This window comes from Pyrus communis, chromosome 14 (genome assembly GCF_963583255.1).
Source record: "Pyrus communis chromosome 14, drPyrComm1.1, whole genome shotgun sequence".
In the NCBI taxonomy this organism is placed as follows: domain Eukaryota; kingdom Viridiplantae; phylum Streptophyta; class Magnoliopsida; order Rosales; family Rosaceae; genus Pyrus; species Pyrus communis.
The window spans coordinates 2509698-2525673 of NC_084816.1; the positions used below are offsets into that span (position 1 = coordinate 2509698).

The 15976-nt window shown below is 37.3% G+C and overlaps 2 protein-coding genes across 2 annotated transcripts; one reads left to right on the top strand and one right to left on the bottom strand.

Moving 5' to 3' along the window:
• Positions 1-4886: 4886 nt before the first annotated feature.
• On the bottom strand, positions 4887-5640 carry LOC137716405 (uncharacterized). Its single transcript, XM_068455853.1, has one exon. It carries the CDS (start codon positions 5290-5292, stop codon positions 5080-5082), a length of 213 nt encoding a protein of 70 aa, XP_068311954.1. The 5' UTR covers positions 5293-5640; the 3' UTR covers positions 4887-5079.
• Positions 5641-7681: 2041 nt separating this feature from the next.
• On the top strand, positions 7682-15524 carry LOC137715034 (enhancer of mRNA-decapping protein 4-like). Its single transcript, XM_068454246.1, has 12 exons — positions 7682-8814; positions 9264-9313; positions 9392-9548; positions 9708-9926; positions 10981-11109; positions 11227-12837; positions 13190-13549; positions 13668-13787; positions 13899-14069; positions 14650-14808; positions 14905-15030; positions 15128-15524. Exons 1-12 carry the CDS (start codon positions 7990-7992, stop codon positions 15434-15436), a joined length of 4236 nt encoding a protein of 1411 aa, XP_068310347.1. The 5' UTR covers positions 7682-7989; the 3' UTR covers positions 15437-15524.
• The last annotated feature ends 452 nt before the right edge of the window (positions 15525-15976 follow it).

Sequence of the window (15976 nt, forward strand, 5' to 3'; positions counted from 1 at the left end):
TTAACTTTTTAACACACATATCTCACCATTTGTTTAGTGACACGTAGTGTACTATCCCGTGTACCGATCACACTGAAAAAATCTTTCCAAAATCACGAATAATTTTTTTGGTTGAAAACTTTGTAAGGACGCACGTATATCGTTTGATTGAATAAAACTACATTCGCCACAATAAGATTAGCCACTGTTAAGTATCGAAAAAATATTTATTGTCATGGTATTCATCTTTTAAATAAATCAAGTCAAACACCACACGAAAGAGTAGTTTAAAGGAAAAACGCATTATACTATTTAATAGAAAGAAGAAAGCCTTGAATTCTTAGTTGCGTCGTGGAGGCTTCTAACTCCAATCGAACGCATGTCCTAACAATCATAGCAAGAGCTCGATTCATGTTTCTAATTGTCACTACGCTCAGTTTTGTATCAACTCTTCTGTCAACTTCAAGTACTCTATGTCTTTTTTTAGAGTTTCTTTTTAAGTTTTCTTAGATCTTCCTCTACTCTTTGACGTTGAGCCTCTGTCTTATATCGTATCTTCTAACCAGAGCAATAAGCAATAAGCAAAAGCCAAAACAAACCAACATAAATTCGGAGATCAACGTCCAAGTGCTGCTACAAATTGAAACCCTTTTTTAGTCAATAAAACTTCACAAGATGAAAGACTGGAAAAATCTTATATAAACCAGAAAACTTGATTACAAATACAAACAATGAAAAATCTAACCCCAAAAAACTAAAATTTAAAATGATAACAAGGACGAGAATAAAGAAACAAAGCCCTAACTAGCTAGCTGGAAATTAAGGTGGAGGCGCCGTGTAACCCAAGAAGGGCTTTCTGTTCTTCCAACGCCTGCGTGCAGATATTCCATGAATATTATTTGGTTCACAGACAAGATCCACAGATTGCTTGATAACGAAGTGATGCTTCAGATTCATCAACGGACCGACACCGAAGAACACCGCGATGAATACCAATATCACCAACGTGCAAATGCAGCACAAGCACAGCCTGCAGCACATCTCCAGTTAACTACTTTATTGTCTTCTCTTAATTTCCCCTTTTTTCAGATCCAAAAGGTTCATTTTCTGTTTGAGACCTTGGAATTTTGTGGAATTGGGTTTTGGATTTTGAAAAATGGGAGGGGTACATTTGAGTTTCTTTTGTCGTTCCAACTTTATCAGATGTTTTTCTAGACTTCTCCATTGTCTATATTAATAAAGAGATGATGGCAAACTCTTTGATGCCATGGGTTTGCATTCGAGTTTGCATGTTTTGGTTTTGGCATAATTAGTTTATACATGTATACTATGAGAAATGTGACCATATTTTTCTCTTTTTACGATCAAAAAGTAAAGTTATGGACTAGTTTGTTCTCACATGAACCGACTACCATCGTAACATTAAATGTAATTGCAGAGAAATGGTTTAATTAGATGAACTGCAACTATTTATAGTTGAGATATATACCCGAGAATTACGATAAACGTTTCCTTCTTACCCTCGTAAAGCGGAAAACCTAATTAACTTGAGATCGCCTTTTTTTTATATATACACCAGAATACGAGAAGTTTCCGCAGTTGACAAGAAATGTTCTCTGAACAGCAAGGAAAAAGCCACCATGGTGAATCAAAATCAATTGAATACTAACTAATCTTGCCAAATTATATGTATGTATGTATCATATATGTGAAACAAAAATTAGCACAAAAGCAAATTAAGCAAAGCACTTTAATATCGTAATAAAAGGGTTTGGCGCCCTTTGGTGGAGTATGATTCTACAATCGTTGTCCAGTTGATATCACATGGTACCACTACTAATAATCATCCTATTAGTGAATTGATTCAAGTTTGTCATGCTATGTTACTACGTGACTGGGAATGTAATATTTAGCTATATCTATCGTGAGATGAATTTTATTGTTGATGAGTTGGCCAACCTGAGCCTCTCTCATCCTTTGGGACAAGACTATTTTGAGGAAGCTTCATTTTTGTGTAAGCATTTATTATAGTTTGATATTTTCGGAGTCTCTAGACCTCGTAACATTATTTTGTAATTTCGCTTTTCTCAGGCTATTAGCCCCTTTGTTTAACCAAAGAAAAAAAAACAACGTACATAAGAATATCATCAAATGGAGGATTAACACCAAATCAAGTACAAAAAAAAAAACACAGGTAAAAACAGTTTATTTAGGTTTCAAGACCACCTCAAATTCATCGGTACAACATATACGTAGCCCTAGCAAACCTGAAAAAAAATTCAAAAAAATAGGAAGAAGAGAGGAAGACACACAAATAGATTACACTGTTAGTGCAGCAACAAGAACCCTAGAATGGTGAAGGTGCTATCTCATCCAACCAGCTGGGTGAAGGTCCTAGGTTGCCAAGGAAGGGTCTTCCAGGCTTGCACAGTGACCCATAGTAGCTTGGCTCACAAGATTCCACAAAACGCATGTGTGTCTTAATAATCTTGAACCTCTTGATCGGACCCAGCCCCAACAGCAGGCAAACTATGACCGTCAGTATTATGGAGCAACAAATGCAAGTGCAAATCCTTGCAATGCACCCGATGCAACACATATTTGATTGATTTCTTTTGTTTCTCCTTCTCTTCTTTTTTCAAGATTTGGATCCAAAAAGAGAGAAGAGGGAGGGTTTCTCTCTTTCTCTCTCTTTGAGTTTTTGTATTTGGCCAAACGAAAAGCTTTTCTTGCTCGAAATCTTGGAATTCCCTTAGGTTAGGGAACGCAAATGGTTTGACAATGTGTTTTCTGTTTTAAGGGCACACCGAATGTTATAATTAGTAAATTTTTGTATAATACGCGCACGTCAACCGTGTTTTTAGAAATCGGTTGATGGGAGTACTCTCGTTGCTGATACACCTTTCAAATTATTCCATTAGAAAAAGAGACGTTCAAATTATTTCATGAGAAAAAGAGACTTTCTAATTTTGCTTGTGGCCACTATTAATATTGTAAAAAAAGAAGGTAACTTTAACTAAAAGATTACAGTACTGTTTATTTTAACGAAAAATCACATTTTTACACTAAAAAGTCAATTATGAAACTATTCACCTTACCCTTTATTTTGTTCTTATCGTTAAAATTTAAAGTTTTCAGTCTATTTTCATTAGTTCTCCTAAAAAAAAAAACATTGTCTTTTTTCTTTTCTTTCTTTTTTATTTTTATTTTTAAAGGAGAGTCAAGCAAACTCACCAGCTTAGAATATCGAACTCGAGACCTCCCATATTTTTTTCAAACTCGAGAGCTCTCACATTTTTTTTGTTTATTAAAGAGCCGCAATCCGCGTCCTTACCACTGGACCACTTGCTGTAATTTGTCTTTTGATTGTTTAACTTAACTTCAAAGTAAATTCTTCCCAAACCTAGCTAACAAACTTGACAGCTTGTTATGATTTGACTTGGTCCTTCTTCTTCTTGTGGAACAAAAAAATGATAGAAATAATTTGTGCACCATGTGGTAATCTTGTTAATGTCGTTCGTTGGTCTACTATAAAGAAGATATTGTTTGGACTTATATTTGTCATCCCTTGTTCGAATTGAAATGGACTTAAATTTGTGCACCATCAGATTGTTTATATACATAGAATATTTTAACAAATACAATACATGTTGTTTATTTTTGGCAATATATATGATATGTCACATGCTGCGTTAGCTCTACTATATTGAGTTATTGACCAAAAAAAATTTAGCTACACCATCGAAAGGTAGAGCAATGTGTTTATTATTGTAGCTAACTAAATGATTCAAATGTTAATTTGTTTAGTCATCACTTAGGAATATTTTGCTCACCATTCTATTTATCGTTAGATAAGTTTAGCTTTCAAGGTATGTCCAGTGGATATATACAAATCTTAAAATTTAAATTTCATCCAACCGTGATACATAGGATGATGAGCATTACCACCACTTGAGGGTGGTAAGCAAAAATGTACCAGCCACGACTTCCAACAATACTAGATATGTTAGGTTAAGTTAAAATATTTTAGTATTATTTTTTATAAACTTAACAAGTGACCCTTTACCACAGTAGTGGAAAAATGTTCAGCTCTTGCATGACGACGTGGGTTCAAACCCCGTCGGTGATTAATTTAACATCTATTATTTAAAATAAAGTTCAATCGGGTGAAATGAACTCTACTATGACTGTGATTTTGATTGCTCATCTCATTACTGCTTTTCAAGAGTCACTGTGGAGGGATTGGATATGTCGGTTTCACATATTTATCGTGAGAATAATGAAGTGGCTGATGATATCTTATATATAAAGCCAACGAGTTTAATGAATAGTGTTTTCTGGTGTCATAAGCTTCATAAAAACTAATTGGACAAAAATACTTATCAAATAAAAAACTTCAAAAGTAACCCAAAATAATGCATCAAATGTGGCAGGGGTATTTTCATCATTTTAACAATGGTCTTTTAATAATTAAATTTTTTTTTTAAATTAGCATATAATGTCGGTTATAAAAAAATGTATTTCACATGCACATAATAATGCGATTAAATTAGTTGTCAAATAATTATTTATTTTTTTAACAAACAATATTATCTATACTAAATGATTTTTTTCTAACATAATCTAAGGTTATTCATTTACTTACAATATTTGACTTTTTTTTTTGTCAATTCACACATTAAAACGTATAAGTGGCGTGTAGCACAACATGATTAAAAAAATGTCTTATGTATGCGCATGAACACATGCATGAAGGCTAGTGGCAGAATTAAGCCATGACTTTAACATTGGTTTTCATGTTTTTGATGACCCTCCTCCTCTTGTGTATAAGTCGATAATTGACCTGTTTTGTTAATAGTTAGTTGTTTTTCTTGAGTCTTTAGACCCCAATTTTACCCAAAAAAACATAAGAAAAATAAAATAATAAACTGAAATTGGTGCAAATACAAATCAATTTGTAAATTCCAAGAAAAACCCAAATCGGTAGTGCAATAAAAAAATCAAACCTAAAACCCTAGAAATTCAAACGTAATAACAGATGATGAAACAGATTACATTGAAAAGTAATGAGAGATAAACAACCAAACCAAACCAAACCATCTAGAAAGGTGGGGGAGCAGCATAACCCAAGAAGGGCCTACCCGACCCGGCCCCGCAGAAAGACCCTGGAACAGTCGGGTCACAGATATTCACAGTATCTTTCAGCTTTTGGAATCCGTTCTTGAAGACTCCGAAACCGAATAGCATACCCACCAGAACCACCACCAGAATCAAACAGGTGCACAGCATGCAGACCCTACCCGGACAGCACATCTTTGCCTCTGATTTGGTTTCTCTCTCTAGAAATTTCAGAACCCAGAAACTGGAATTTGAGATCTCAAAATCTGGGAATTGGGTTTTACTGGGTTTTTGATGGATGTGGGGAAATTTTAGTCTTTTAAGCTGCTGCTGCTTCTTCTTCCTCCGAGCGACCTCACCGATTTGGGTTTCTGTCTCTATCTCTAGAAATTTCAGAACCCAGAAAATGGAATTTGAGATCTTGGAATCTGGAAGGTGGGTTTTGATGGGTTTTTGATATAATGTGGGGGAATTCAATTCGGGTCGTTTTCGGAGATGGAAACGCTTTAACACGACGGGAATTGTTAGCTTATAAGGCAAGCAAATTGCGAAAGGGGGGTTCTTTTGGATTTTCCCTTTTTAATATTAGGCGGATAAAGTGGGCAAGAACAAAGGATCCGTTATTTTCCTTTTCTGCTACGAGCATGAAAGATGGTTTGCCTTTTTATTGTTTGATGACGTGGAGGGATGTGATTGGGGTAGTGTTTGATGGGAATATTCTCTAATAAGTTATCATTGTTTAAATTTGAAGTTAAAATAATTGTTTAAAAGTAAATTATAGGGGCCACTTAGTACTACAGTTTAGTATTTTTTTTTTTTACTTGTAAGTGAGTCTCGATTCTCGTCAAATGAGAATCTGAACCACATTATCATGACTAGCTAACGTGAGACTTAGCTCACTCCCTCACCTTTTAGTTAGATAATATTATTTGTTAAAAAAAAAGTAAATTATATGGTAATTTTCATTAAATTTATAGAGATTCGAATTTGAATGCAGGGAGAGCATAGTCCTCTAACTTGAGTAGTTGCGAAATGGGTGAAATCAGGCCAATGTAGTTTTATTGTATTAGTTAAACTCATTGTTTTCGTGTTAGCTCTACACATTTAAATTAAAATTTCATACTTTATGTTGTGTTATTTGTGCTAAATTTAAAATTTAGTAAGTTTTGGGCTCAACTGTTGTAGAATCAAGACTACAAAATGTGTTTATATAGCCAATAATTAGGATTCTTGAAACGCATTTGTTTTATGACTTGTTTGTAAGTGCCTTTTTAATGGTTGAAATCATTTATAGTGAAAAATATTGTTGGTATAAATTCTTACCAAAAATGAAAAAAATCTCGAAAAAAAGCACTTGAAGTGCTTCTTACAAGAAGAGTGCATAACTGGTGTTTTTTGTAGGAAGTATTTCAAGTGCTCTTGGAACTTAAAATTATTTTTTTGAATTATTTTTTTATCATTTTAAAAATACTTCCAAACGAGCCATTAATTTTTTTAAGGTATCCTAAATTATCCTAAATTATTTTTAATTCTTGTGATTCGATGAATTTTCTTGTTTAAGAAAAATGAATTTTTTTGACAAAATAGAACTAGTGCCCCACCACCTTTAATGGCCCACTACTAATGGTCACAAGCCCAAGTAACCGAGATTTTTGGATCGCCTTAAAAAGACACCTCGGCAGAGCCTCTAAATTTAAGCCCACAAATCAGGTAGTACAAGCCCAGTTCTTAATTTCATAGCACTTGCAGCCCAAAATAAAAACATTTTTTAATTAAAAGTTAAAATTCGTTTTTGACCTTCACTAAAGAATAGTAATCCAAAATTCACAGCTACTTGATCACCATGGGGTGGCTCAATTGTTACAGACGAATTTTAAATTCGTATGTCATACAATACGTTTTGAGTTCAATTTCTGTTATTGGTGAATCACATGATGACAATTAGGAGGAGATTGAAATGCCTTTATAAGTCTTCTTGATCTCCAAAAGAGTGGACAACCGCAGTGAGGCACTAGCTGATCCCGTTTTGCTAAAAAAATATCTTAGCTACTTGTGTCACATATCGTTCTATTGTATGAAAAAATCCACAATCAATGCAATCATTTGTATACCCAAAAAAAAAAAAAAAAAAAACAATCAAGTCACAAATGCATTTGGAAATTTATGAAAGAATATAACGGGGAGGAACATCCGGTTAAGAGATACCTTAAAATGCTTGCTACAAATAAACAATTATCTGTAGCAAACTATTTTTTTGAATTTCTTACTACCTTTTTATCAAAAATAAGAAGAATAAAAAGGCCACAAATACATTATAATTATACGTATGGTGGTCATGGGTATATCCCAAAAGCTTGAAGCTCCTAAATTCAATTACATTCCACCGTTAAATGATAAATATATTTAATTAATATATTTGTTGTAACGAATCTTCAAATGTAAGAGAGATTTTTAAGTGTTTTGAAAATACGGCTTAAAACACTACTAAACGACTAATACAATTGATTGTGATTTTTTTTTTATCTCTAGCCAATTATATAATGAGATTTGACGTTCCGGACCGTATTTCCACCCACTCAAAAAATTCTTCAAATGTGAGGTATTTCCAAGTCCCCACTTCTTCCACTCCAAGGTCCTTCCACCCTCTCTCTCCCCTCCCTGCTCATCACTCTCTTCGGATCCCACTCTCTCTGCAAATCCCAGATTCCCAATCCCCATCTCTCTCTCTCTCTCTCTCTCTCTCTCTCTCTCTCTCTCTCTCTCTATATATATATATATACACACACACACACACACACACAATCCATTCCGTCAGGGAATCAAAATCCCATTTCTTACATTCACATACAAAATCCACAAAAATATATTTATAGATCTGCTGCTCCTCCTCCCATGGCTTCCACCGGGCCAAATCCGCCGCCACAGCAGCAACCGCAGCCCTTCGACATGCAGAAATTCTTTAAACCCACAAACCCAGCTGCTCTCACCGCCCAAACCTCAACCCCCGCCATTTCAAACCAAAACCCTAACCCTAATTTGATTTCCTCCTCGTTCCCAGTCCCGCCCGCTTCTTTCCCTCCTCCGACGGGCCCCTACTCGTACCCGCCCCAAACGGCACCGTTTCACCACCACCAGTTTCAATACCTCCCCCAACCGCAGCAGCCCCACCCCCAAATCCAATACTCTCCGCAAGACCACCACTTGCTCCAGCAGAGGTCTCTCTCGTTCCCCACCCCGCCCCTCCAACCCCCTGGTAATTACAACATTGCCACTCCCACTTCCAACCCCAACGGCACCGGCAGTGGTAATTCCAATTCGAGCCCCAATTCCGGTGCTCGAATCATGGCGCTTCTTGGTGCTCCGTCAGGAAATCTAGAGCCTGAGTTGTCGACTCCTCCAGGTGTCTCAATGCCGCCCCCTCTCCCAATGGGGATTCAACCCACTGGTCCGATTCGAATGCCCAGCAATAAGCTACCGAAAGGCCGGCATTTGGTTGGCAATAACGTGGTTTACGATGTGGACGTTAGGTTGCAGGGTGAGGTTCAACCACAGCTCGAAGTTACACCCATAACCAAGTATGGTTCGGATCCTCAGCTTGTGCTTGGCCGCCAAATTGCGGTTAATAAGTCGTATATATGCTATGGATTGAAGCAGGGCAACATTCGGGTGTTGAATATACACACTGCATTGAGATCTTTGTTTCGAGCTCATACACAGGTTTCATTCTAATCCTGTATACTAGTTTGTATTCCCATCTTAGTGTTTGGAATGGTTATGTGCACTTTAATTTTGCTAAAATGACATTGCATTCTTTGATCGCTATCCGGGAGTTGATGCCTTGTATAGTTTGTGAATTCAAATTTAGGTTCTTTACTTTCGGATGGCTGCAGAAGTTAGTTTGACTTCATGTACTATTACTTATGTAACGAGAAATGGCGGTGGGAGTTAAATGGATAGAGATAGCGCAGTCTAGGACCAATGCTTGAAGTACTGAAGTGCAGGAAATATCACTGCTTGACAATTGATATAATTAAATTGGCTTGATTTATTGAACGCCTACTATTATATTCTGTGGCTATCCCTTGTTAGATGCGATTTTTGTAAATTGGTGTAAGCTTACAAGTTTTTAGTATCTTATTGATCTAAGTGATGTCTTGTTCTGTCAGAGGGTCACAGACATGGCTTTCTTTGCCGAGGATGTTCACCTTTTGGCTAGGTAGATGTTTTCCGCTATTCTTAATTATTTTTTGTTCATCTAGTTTGGCTTTCTGTTATTTGACATAAGTTTGTGCAGTGTTAGTGTAGAAGGACGACTCTTTGTATGGAAAATTTCAGAAGGTCCAGATGAAGAAGGTACGCCACAAATCACTGGAAAGGTTGTGATTGCTATTCAAATAGTTGGAGAGGGGGAAGCTGTTCATCCACGAGTTTGTTGGCACTGTCATAAACAAGTAATTCATCTTTCAACTTCAATATTTCATTGAACCGTTACGGCTCCTCCTTCAGTGCCTACAATCATTTTCTATACTTTTTTTGTTCTTCTTTTTGGCTTTGAATTGCCTGGATGATATGTCTCTTACTTATGAGTGTTATGAAAAATAATCTTACAGGAGGTTTTGGTGGTTGGGTTTGGAAAGCGTGTACTAAGAATTGATACTACTAAAGTTGTGAAGGGTGAACCCCCTTCTGCTGATGAGCCTCTCAAATGTCCTGTTGAAAAGCTGATTGATGGAGTCCAGTTTGTCGGTAAACATGATGGAGAAGTGACCGACTTGTCAATGTGCCAATGGATGACCACCCGTCTGGTTTCTGCTTCTATGGATGGAACAGTATGTACCTTTACGGTTTTTGAAGGCTTTGTTTCACCTTACATATTTTCTTGTAGTGTGAAACTTTATTCAGCATTTTCATTTGAAACAAATTTGAGGAAACCTGGTTGCCTGCGCCTTTGTGTGATGGTAAAAAAATCAACTTGGTTAGTTGATTTTTTAGTCATATGGATTTTGTTCAATGTTTGAGGTCAAATTTATTTTAGACACATTGACTTTCTTTGCATACTTTATACTGTTGGATTTATTTGCTCTATGGAGTTTGGTCTAGGTTTGAGGTAAAATCTTGCATACATTTTGTTTTCCTTGCATGCATTTGACTGTTTACTTTATGAGTTACGCGGCTTTTGCTCAATGTTTGAGGTCAATTTCACATGCTTTGAATTTTGTTGCATACTTTTTACTGTTGGCTTTTATAACCTCTATGGAGTTTGGTCATGATATAAGGTTTTGGTCTAGGTTGAGGTGAATTTTTTTGCTGCCCTTTTATATTTCTATTTATTTGTGCTCAAATCTTGAGTTCACCACCTTTTGGCTCATACATATTGACATTGAAAATTTGTCAACAAAATATTTTTCTGAATACAATATGGCTGGTCAAAAAGTTTATCCAGTTTCCTGACAGTGCAAATGTCTCTGAAGAAGGAATTCCTGGTTCCAAAGTGACACTGAGAGGTGTATGATTGTCATTTTCTCAAAAGATACAAAATTACTATTTTGCCCTCCTTATGTAAGTATTGTGTATCAAAAGTGAGGGCAAAATAGGGGGAAAAGGGGCAAAAGATACAAAATTACTATTGTGCCCTCCTTATGTAAGTATTGTGTGTCAAAAGTGAGGGCAAAATAGGAAAAAAGTGGCAAAAAGTTGACAAGGAGGGTTCTCTTAATAATAGTATAGATTTTTGTATTGACGGGGTAGAGAAATAATCATGGGTTATAACTTATAATTCACAGGCATCTGCTGGCATGCATGCTAACACTTTCTTAAATATTCCTGGTTCTTGTTTTGTAAGAGTATTTGCTGATTCCACACAAAATGTATGTCATGCAACAGATAAAGATCTGGGAAGATCGCAAAGCTCAACCTCTTTTAGTATTGAGACCTTACGATGGGCAACCTGTTTATTCAGCTACATTTGTGACAGCTCCTGACAGGCCAGATCATATTATACTTATCACAGTGGTAAGTGATTTTTCATTCTTTGCATGTATTATAAGGGTTCTAGTTGTGTTTCGGCTACCTAATTTAAGTATAAGAATGTTCTAATTTGTTTCGTACTTGTATAAATCGGTTTTATAGGGGCCACTAAATCGGGAAGTGAAGATCTGGTCCTCAGCGAGTGAAGAAGGCTGGCTGCTTCCCAGTGATGCTGAATCATGGAAATGTACCCAGACATTAGAGTTGAAGAGTTCTTCTGGACCCCGAGTCGAGGAGGCATTCTTTAATCAAGTCATAGCATTGTCACAAGCTGGCCTTCTCTTACTTGCAAATGCTAAGAAGAATGCTATATATGCTGTACACTTAGAATTTGGTCCTGATCCAGCAGCATCGCGTATGGATTACATTGCAGAATTTACCGTTACCATGCCTATTTTAAGTTTTACCGGGACAAGTATATCTCCTCATGGTGAACAGATTGTTCAGGTTTATTGTGTCCAGACTCTGGCCATTCAGCAGTATGCTTTGGAATTATCAAAGTGCTTGCCTCCACCACTGGATAATGTTGGATTAGAAAAGTCAGATTCCAATATCTCACGCGATGCAATTGGGGCTGAAGGATATGCTTTGAATCTATCTGGAAGTAAACCCACAGAGGTGCTGCTAGCCAATTCATCACGTAGACCAGCCGTACATGAAAGTAGTTCTGAGGGTGCAGCTGCCATGAGGTATCCTGTAAGCTCTAATTCTGTTGAGGCAAGCACTTCAAAAGATATTACCACTTCAAGTACAGAATCAAGACCTGTTTCATTGGCATCGTCAACTAGTGATTCTGCTGTTGTTTTTGTTGCATCACCATCTATTCCCTTGAGTCCTAGGTTGTCCAGGAAACTTTCTGGTATAAGAAGTCCAGCAGATAGATCTGAGCCGGGTCGCACACTTAATGACCATGTTGGAGACCAACAAGTCGATGATTACTCTGTTGACAGGCAAATGATAACTGCTCGTTCAAACGTGTCAGATGTGCCAGCAGTGGATGATGACTCGAGGAATGATGAGCCTAAAGTTGGACAAGATGATTTATCTAGTGTGCTCAATCCTCCTATCATGTTCAAACATCCAACCCATCTAATAACTCCCTCTGAGATTTTAATGGCTGCTTCATCTTCTGAAGGAGCTAATACCGTTGACTGCAAGAGTGAGGGGGAGGGAAATATCCAAGATGTTCTTGTTAACAGTGATGTAGGTAATTCTGAGGTGGAGGTTAAAGTAGTGGGTGAAATTAGATCGACTCAAATTGATGAGTTTGTCTCTCAAGGAGAACCACAAAATGCTGTCTCAGAAAATAAAGAAAAATACTTTTGCTCCCAGGCATCAGATCTTGGAATTGAAATGGCCCGAGAATGCTGTGCGATACCAGCAGAAACTTATGTTACGGATGAAGCTCGGCCAGTTGATGGTGGCAGTGTGACAGAACCACCAGGCCAATCTCATGCTGGAGACGAAGACCAGGACTCTGCTAAAGATGTTTCTGCGTCATTATCCTCCCCAACAGTTTTGCAATCGCAGACATCAAATACAAAAGTGAAAAAACAGAAGTGGAAAAATTCACAAGCATCAGGTTCATCGTTACCATCAGCAAGTATGACCAATTCCATAGATTCCACCAATGAACATGGTGGGAGTTCAAGCCTACCCTCTGCAGAAGCAGCATACCCGCAAATTATGGCCATGCAGGATACGGTTAATCAGGTAACCGCTAATTCCCATACATTAATGTTTGGCATATGAATTATTCTCCACATGACAACTGAAAATTTTCTTTTATTGTTTGAAGACTACTCATCCTGTATATTGACAAAATAATGCTACTGCCTCAGTGCCTCTTCACTGCCTCTGTTAATCTTTGTCTCTTTCACTTTGGAACATGTCCTATTTGAGATGGATTTTCTGGTCCTATTTCAGATGTTTTCTTCTTTTTTTTTGGGAAAAGTGAGAAAGTTGTAAATGGTGTAGTGTGAGTTGTGTGGTTGATATGTGGACTGGAACTGTATTTATTTCTATCAGTCTTTTCTTAACTTTTTCTACTTTTCTGTTTGTGCAGCTACTGACCATGCAGAAAGAAATGCAAAAGCAGATAACAATGATGGTCACAGCCCCCGTTACAAAGGAAGGGAGGAGATTGGAAGCTGCTCTTGGGAAAAGTATGGAGAAGGCTTTAAAGGCCAACAATGATGCTCTATGGGCTCGTTTTCAAGAAGAGAATGCAAAGAATGAGAAGTTATTGCGAGACCGTAATCAGCAAATAACCAGTTTGATAAATAACTTAATGAACAAGGACTTTCCAGTCATGTTGGAGAAAGTGGTGAAGAAGGAATCATCTGTGATTGGACCAGCCGTTGTTCGTGCTATAACTCCAGCTATTGAGAAGGCAATACCTTTGGCTATTTCTGATTCCTTCCAGGTTGGAACTTTGGATGATTTGACCCCTTCTTAATAAAGCTGGCCTAGAATTCTATATGATCTGGTATCTTTTATAATAAAGTTCCCTTGTAGTTATTTAATTGACTCTTGTGCTGCAGAGAGGAGTGGGTGACAAGACTGTTAACCAATTGGAGAAATCTGTTAGCTCAAAACTTGAAGCTACTGTTTCCAGGCAAATTCAGGCGCAGTTTCAAACTTCTGGCAAACAAGCTCTTCAGGTGTGTATTTGCCCATGTCAGCTTAATTTTCTTGTATTTGTAATCTGAATATGTAACATTTTACCTTGGTTTTGACAATTTGTTTACTGATAATATGACCTGTGCACACAGGATGCTCTTAAGTCTAGTATGGAAGCTTCAGTGGTACCTGCCTTTGAGAAGTCATGTAAGGCCATGTTTGAGCAAGTAGATGCTACGTTCCAGAAAGGAATGGTTGAACACACAACTGTGGCCCAGCAGCACTTTGACTCCACACATTCGCCATTGGCACTGGCTCTAAGGGTGCGTATGCTTTTACCAAGTTCAACCTTTTTCTTTTTGATAATTTTTTGTTGGCAAACTTCCCATCTCTTATATTTGAACGGTTATAATCCTTAGGGTCTTAGAATATATTCAGAAAACAAGTGAAATATCATGTGCTTCTTATGAAATACAGTGAGCCAAATATGATGTTTGCACGATGATTTTGTTTGATGTTTTATGTTTAACTGAATGTAAGCTGATATATCCAGCTTTGGTGTGTGTGGGCTCGTACCAATTTCCATCTATGATTAAAATTTTACAAACTACGGTTCTCCTTGCATGAGACTAGCATCCAACGTTTTGATTCTTTCCCTATTATTGTACAAGGTAAATATCATTAGAGACAAAAATATGATAGTTTGTTATGACTGAAGAGATGATTCTGTATTGTAAGAGACAATTGTTTTCTTTTGAGTAACCTCTGATATCTTTTGGGAATGAAGTTTTTTTGGTTTTCCTTTGCTTTTGCTATTCCTTCTGATATCCACTGCATGGCTTAATATGGTTTGTATTTTCATCTGTTTCTGTAGTTGATTTTATATTTTGATGATATTTGCAGGAAGCTATTAATTCTGCATCATCGGTTACTCAAACCCTAAGCGGAGAAGTGGCTGAGGGTCAACGTAAGCTCATAGCTCTTGCACGAGGAAACTCAAGTGCAGTAAATCCTCTGGTCACACAACTCACTAATGGACCTTTGGGTGGTCTCCATGAGAAGGTTTGTTGGATCTTAACCAAATGTTCAATTTTATTGAATGAGGGTTGGTTGGTTGGCTATTTTAATCATGAAAAGCAACCTATTTTTGCGTGATAGGTTGAGGTACCTTTGGATCCAAAGAATGAGCTATCAAGGCTGGTATCTGAACGCAAGTACGAGGAGGCTTTCACGGCAGCTCTGCAAAGAAGCGATGTTTCCATCGTATCATGGTTATGCCATCAGGTATGCTTTAGATGATATCCGTGGTGGTTATCAGAGATTCTGAGCTTGTAAAAGATTACCAGCCTGACACATTCTTACGATTTTTTTTTTCTTCCAGGTTGATCTGCGTGGGATATTGCTGTTGAATCCTGTTCCTCTTAGCCAAGGTGTGCTTCTTTCTCTTTTGCAACAGTTGGCATGTGATATCAGCAATGATACACCCAGAAAAGTTGCGTGGATGACGGATGTGGCGGGTGCCATAAACCCGGCTAACCAAATGATTGCGATGCATGGTCGTCCCATATTTGAGCAAGTTTATAGTATATTGCACCATCAACATGCCTTGCCCACGATCAACAGTGCCGAACACACTAGTATCCGACTTCTCATGCATGTCATCAACTCCATTATGATGGCCTGTAAATGATCATACTTCGTTCGAAAAACCTACCATTCTGCCAGACACAATTGTTATATGGACATTTTGTACAAAAATCTGCTGTGATCCCTTATGACCGAACTGTAGAGTCAGTTTTCGGCGAATTGGATGCGTAGGCTTATTAGGCATTTCGGTTTCTTTGCTTCGAGCTACTTTGTATTCATCGTCTTTTTGGTTTAGCTTTCCTCTTGCTTGTCATAGCTCCTTGTAAACGTGCAATTTTGTGTATTCTTCACTCTTGTGAATGCATCTGTGTTTTGATTTTTGTTTAAATTTTGGAGTGTGTTATCCATACATCATTTTTTATTTCTCACACACCTCTTATTAATTTATGTTATTTGATCTTATTCAATTCATCCGATCCGACGGCCGAAAAATAAAAGTATGTGTGGATCACACCTCTAAATTTTAGTTGTATCTTTCGAGGCCAGAGGGTCGAATGTGGTTTATTGCATATTTTCTTGAAGATTGTATGAGGGAATACTGTCAATTTTGCTGTTTAGCAACTGGAAAGAATAAACCTCCCAT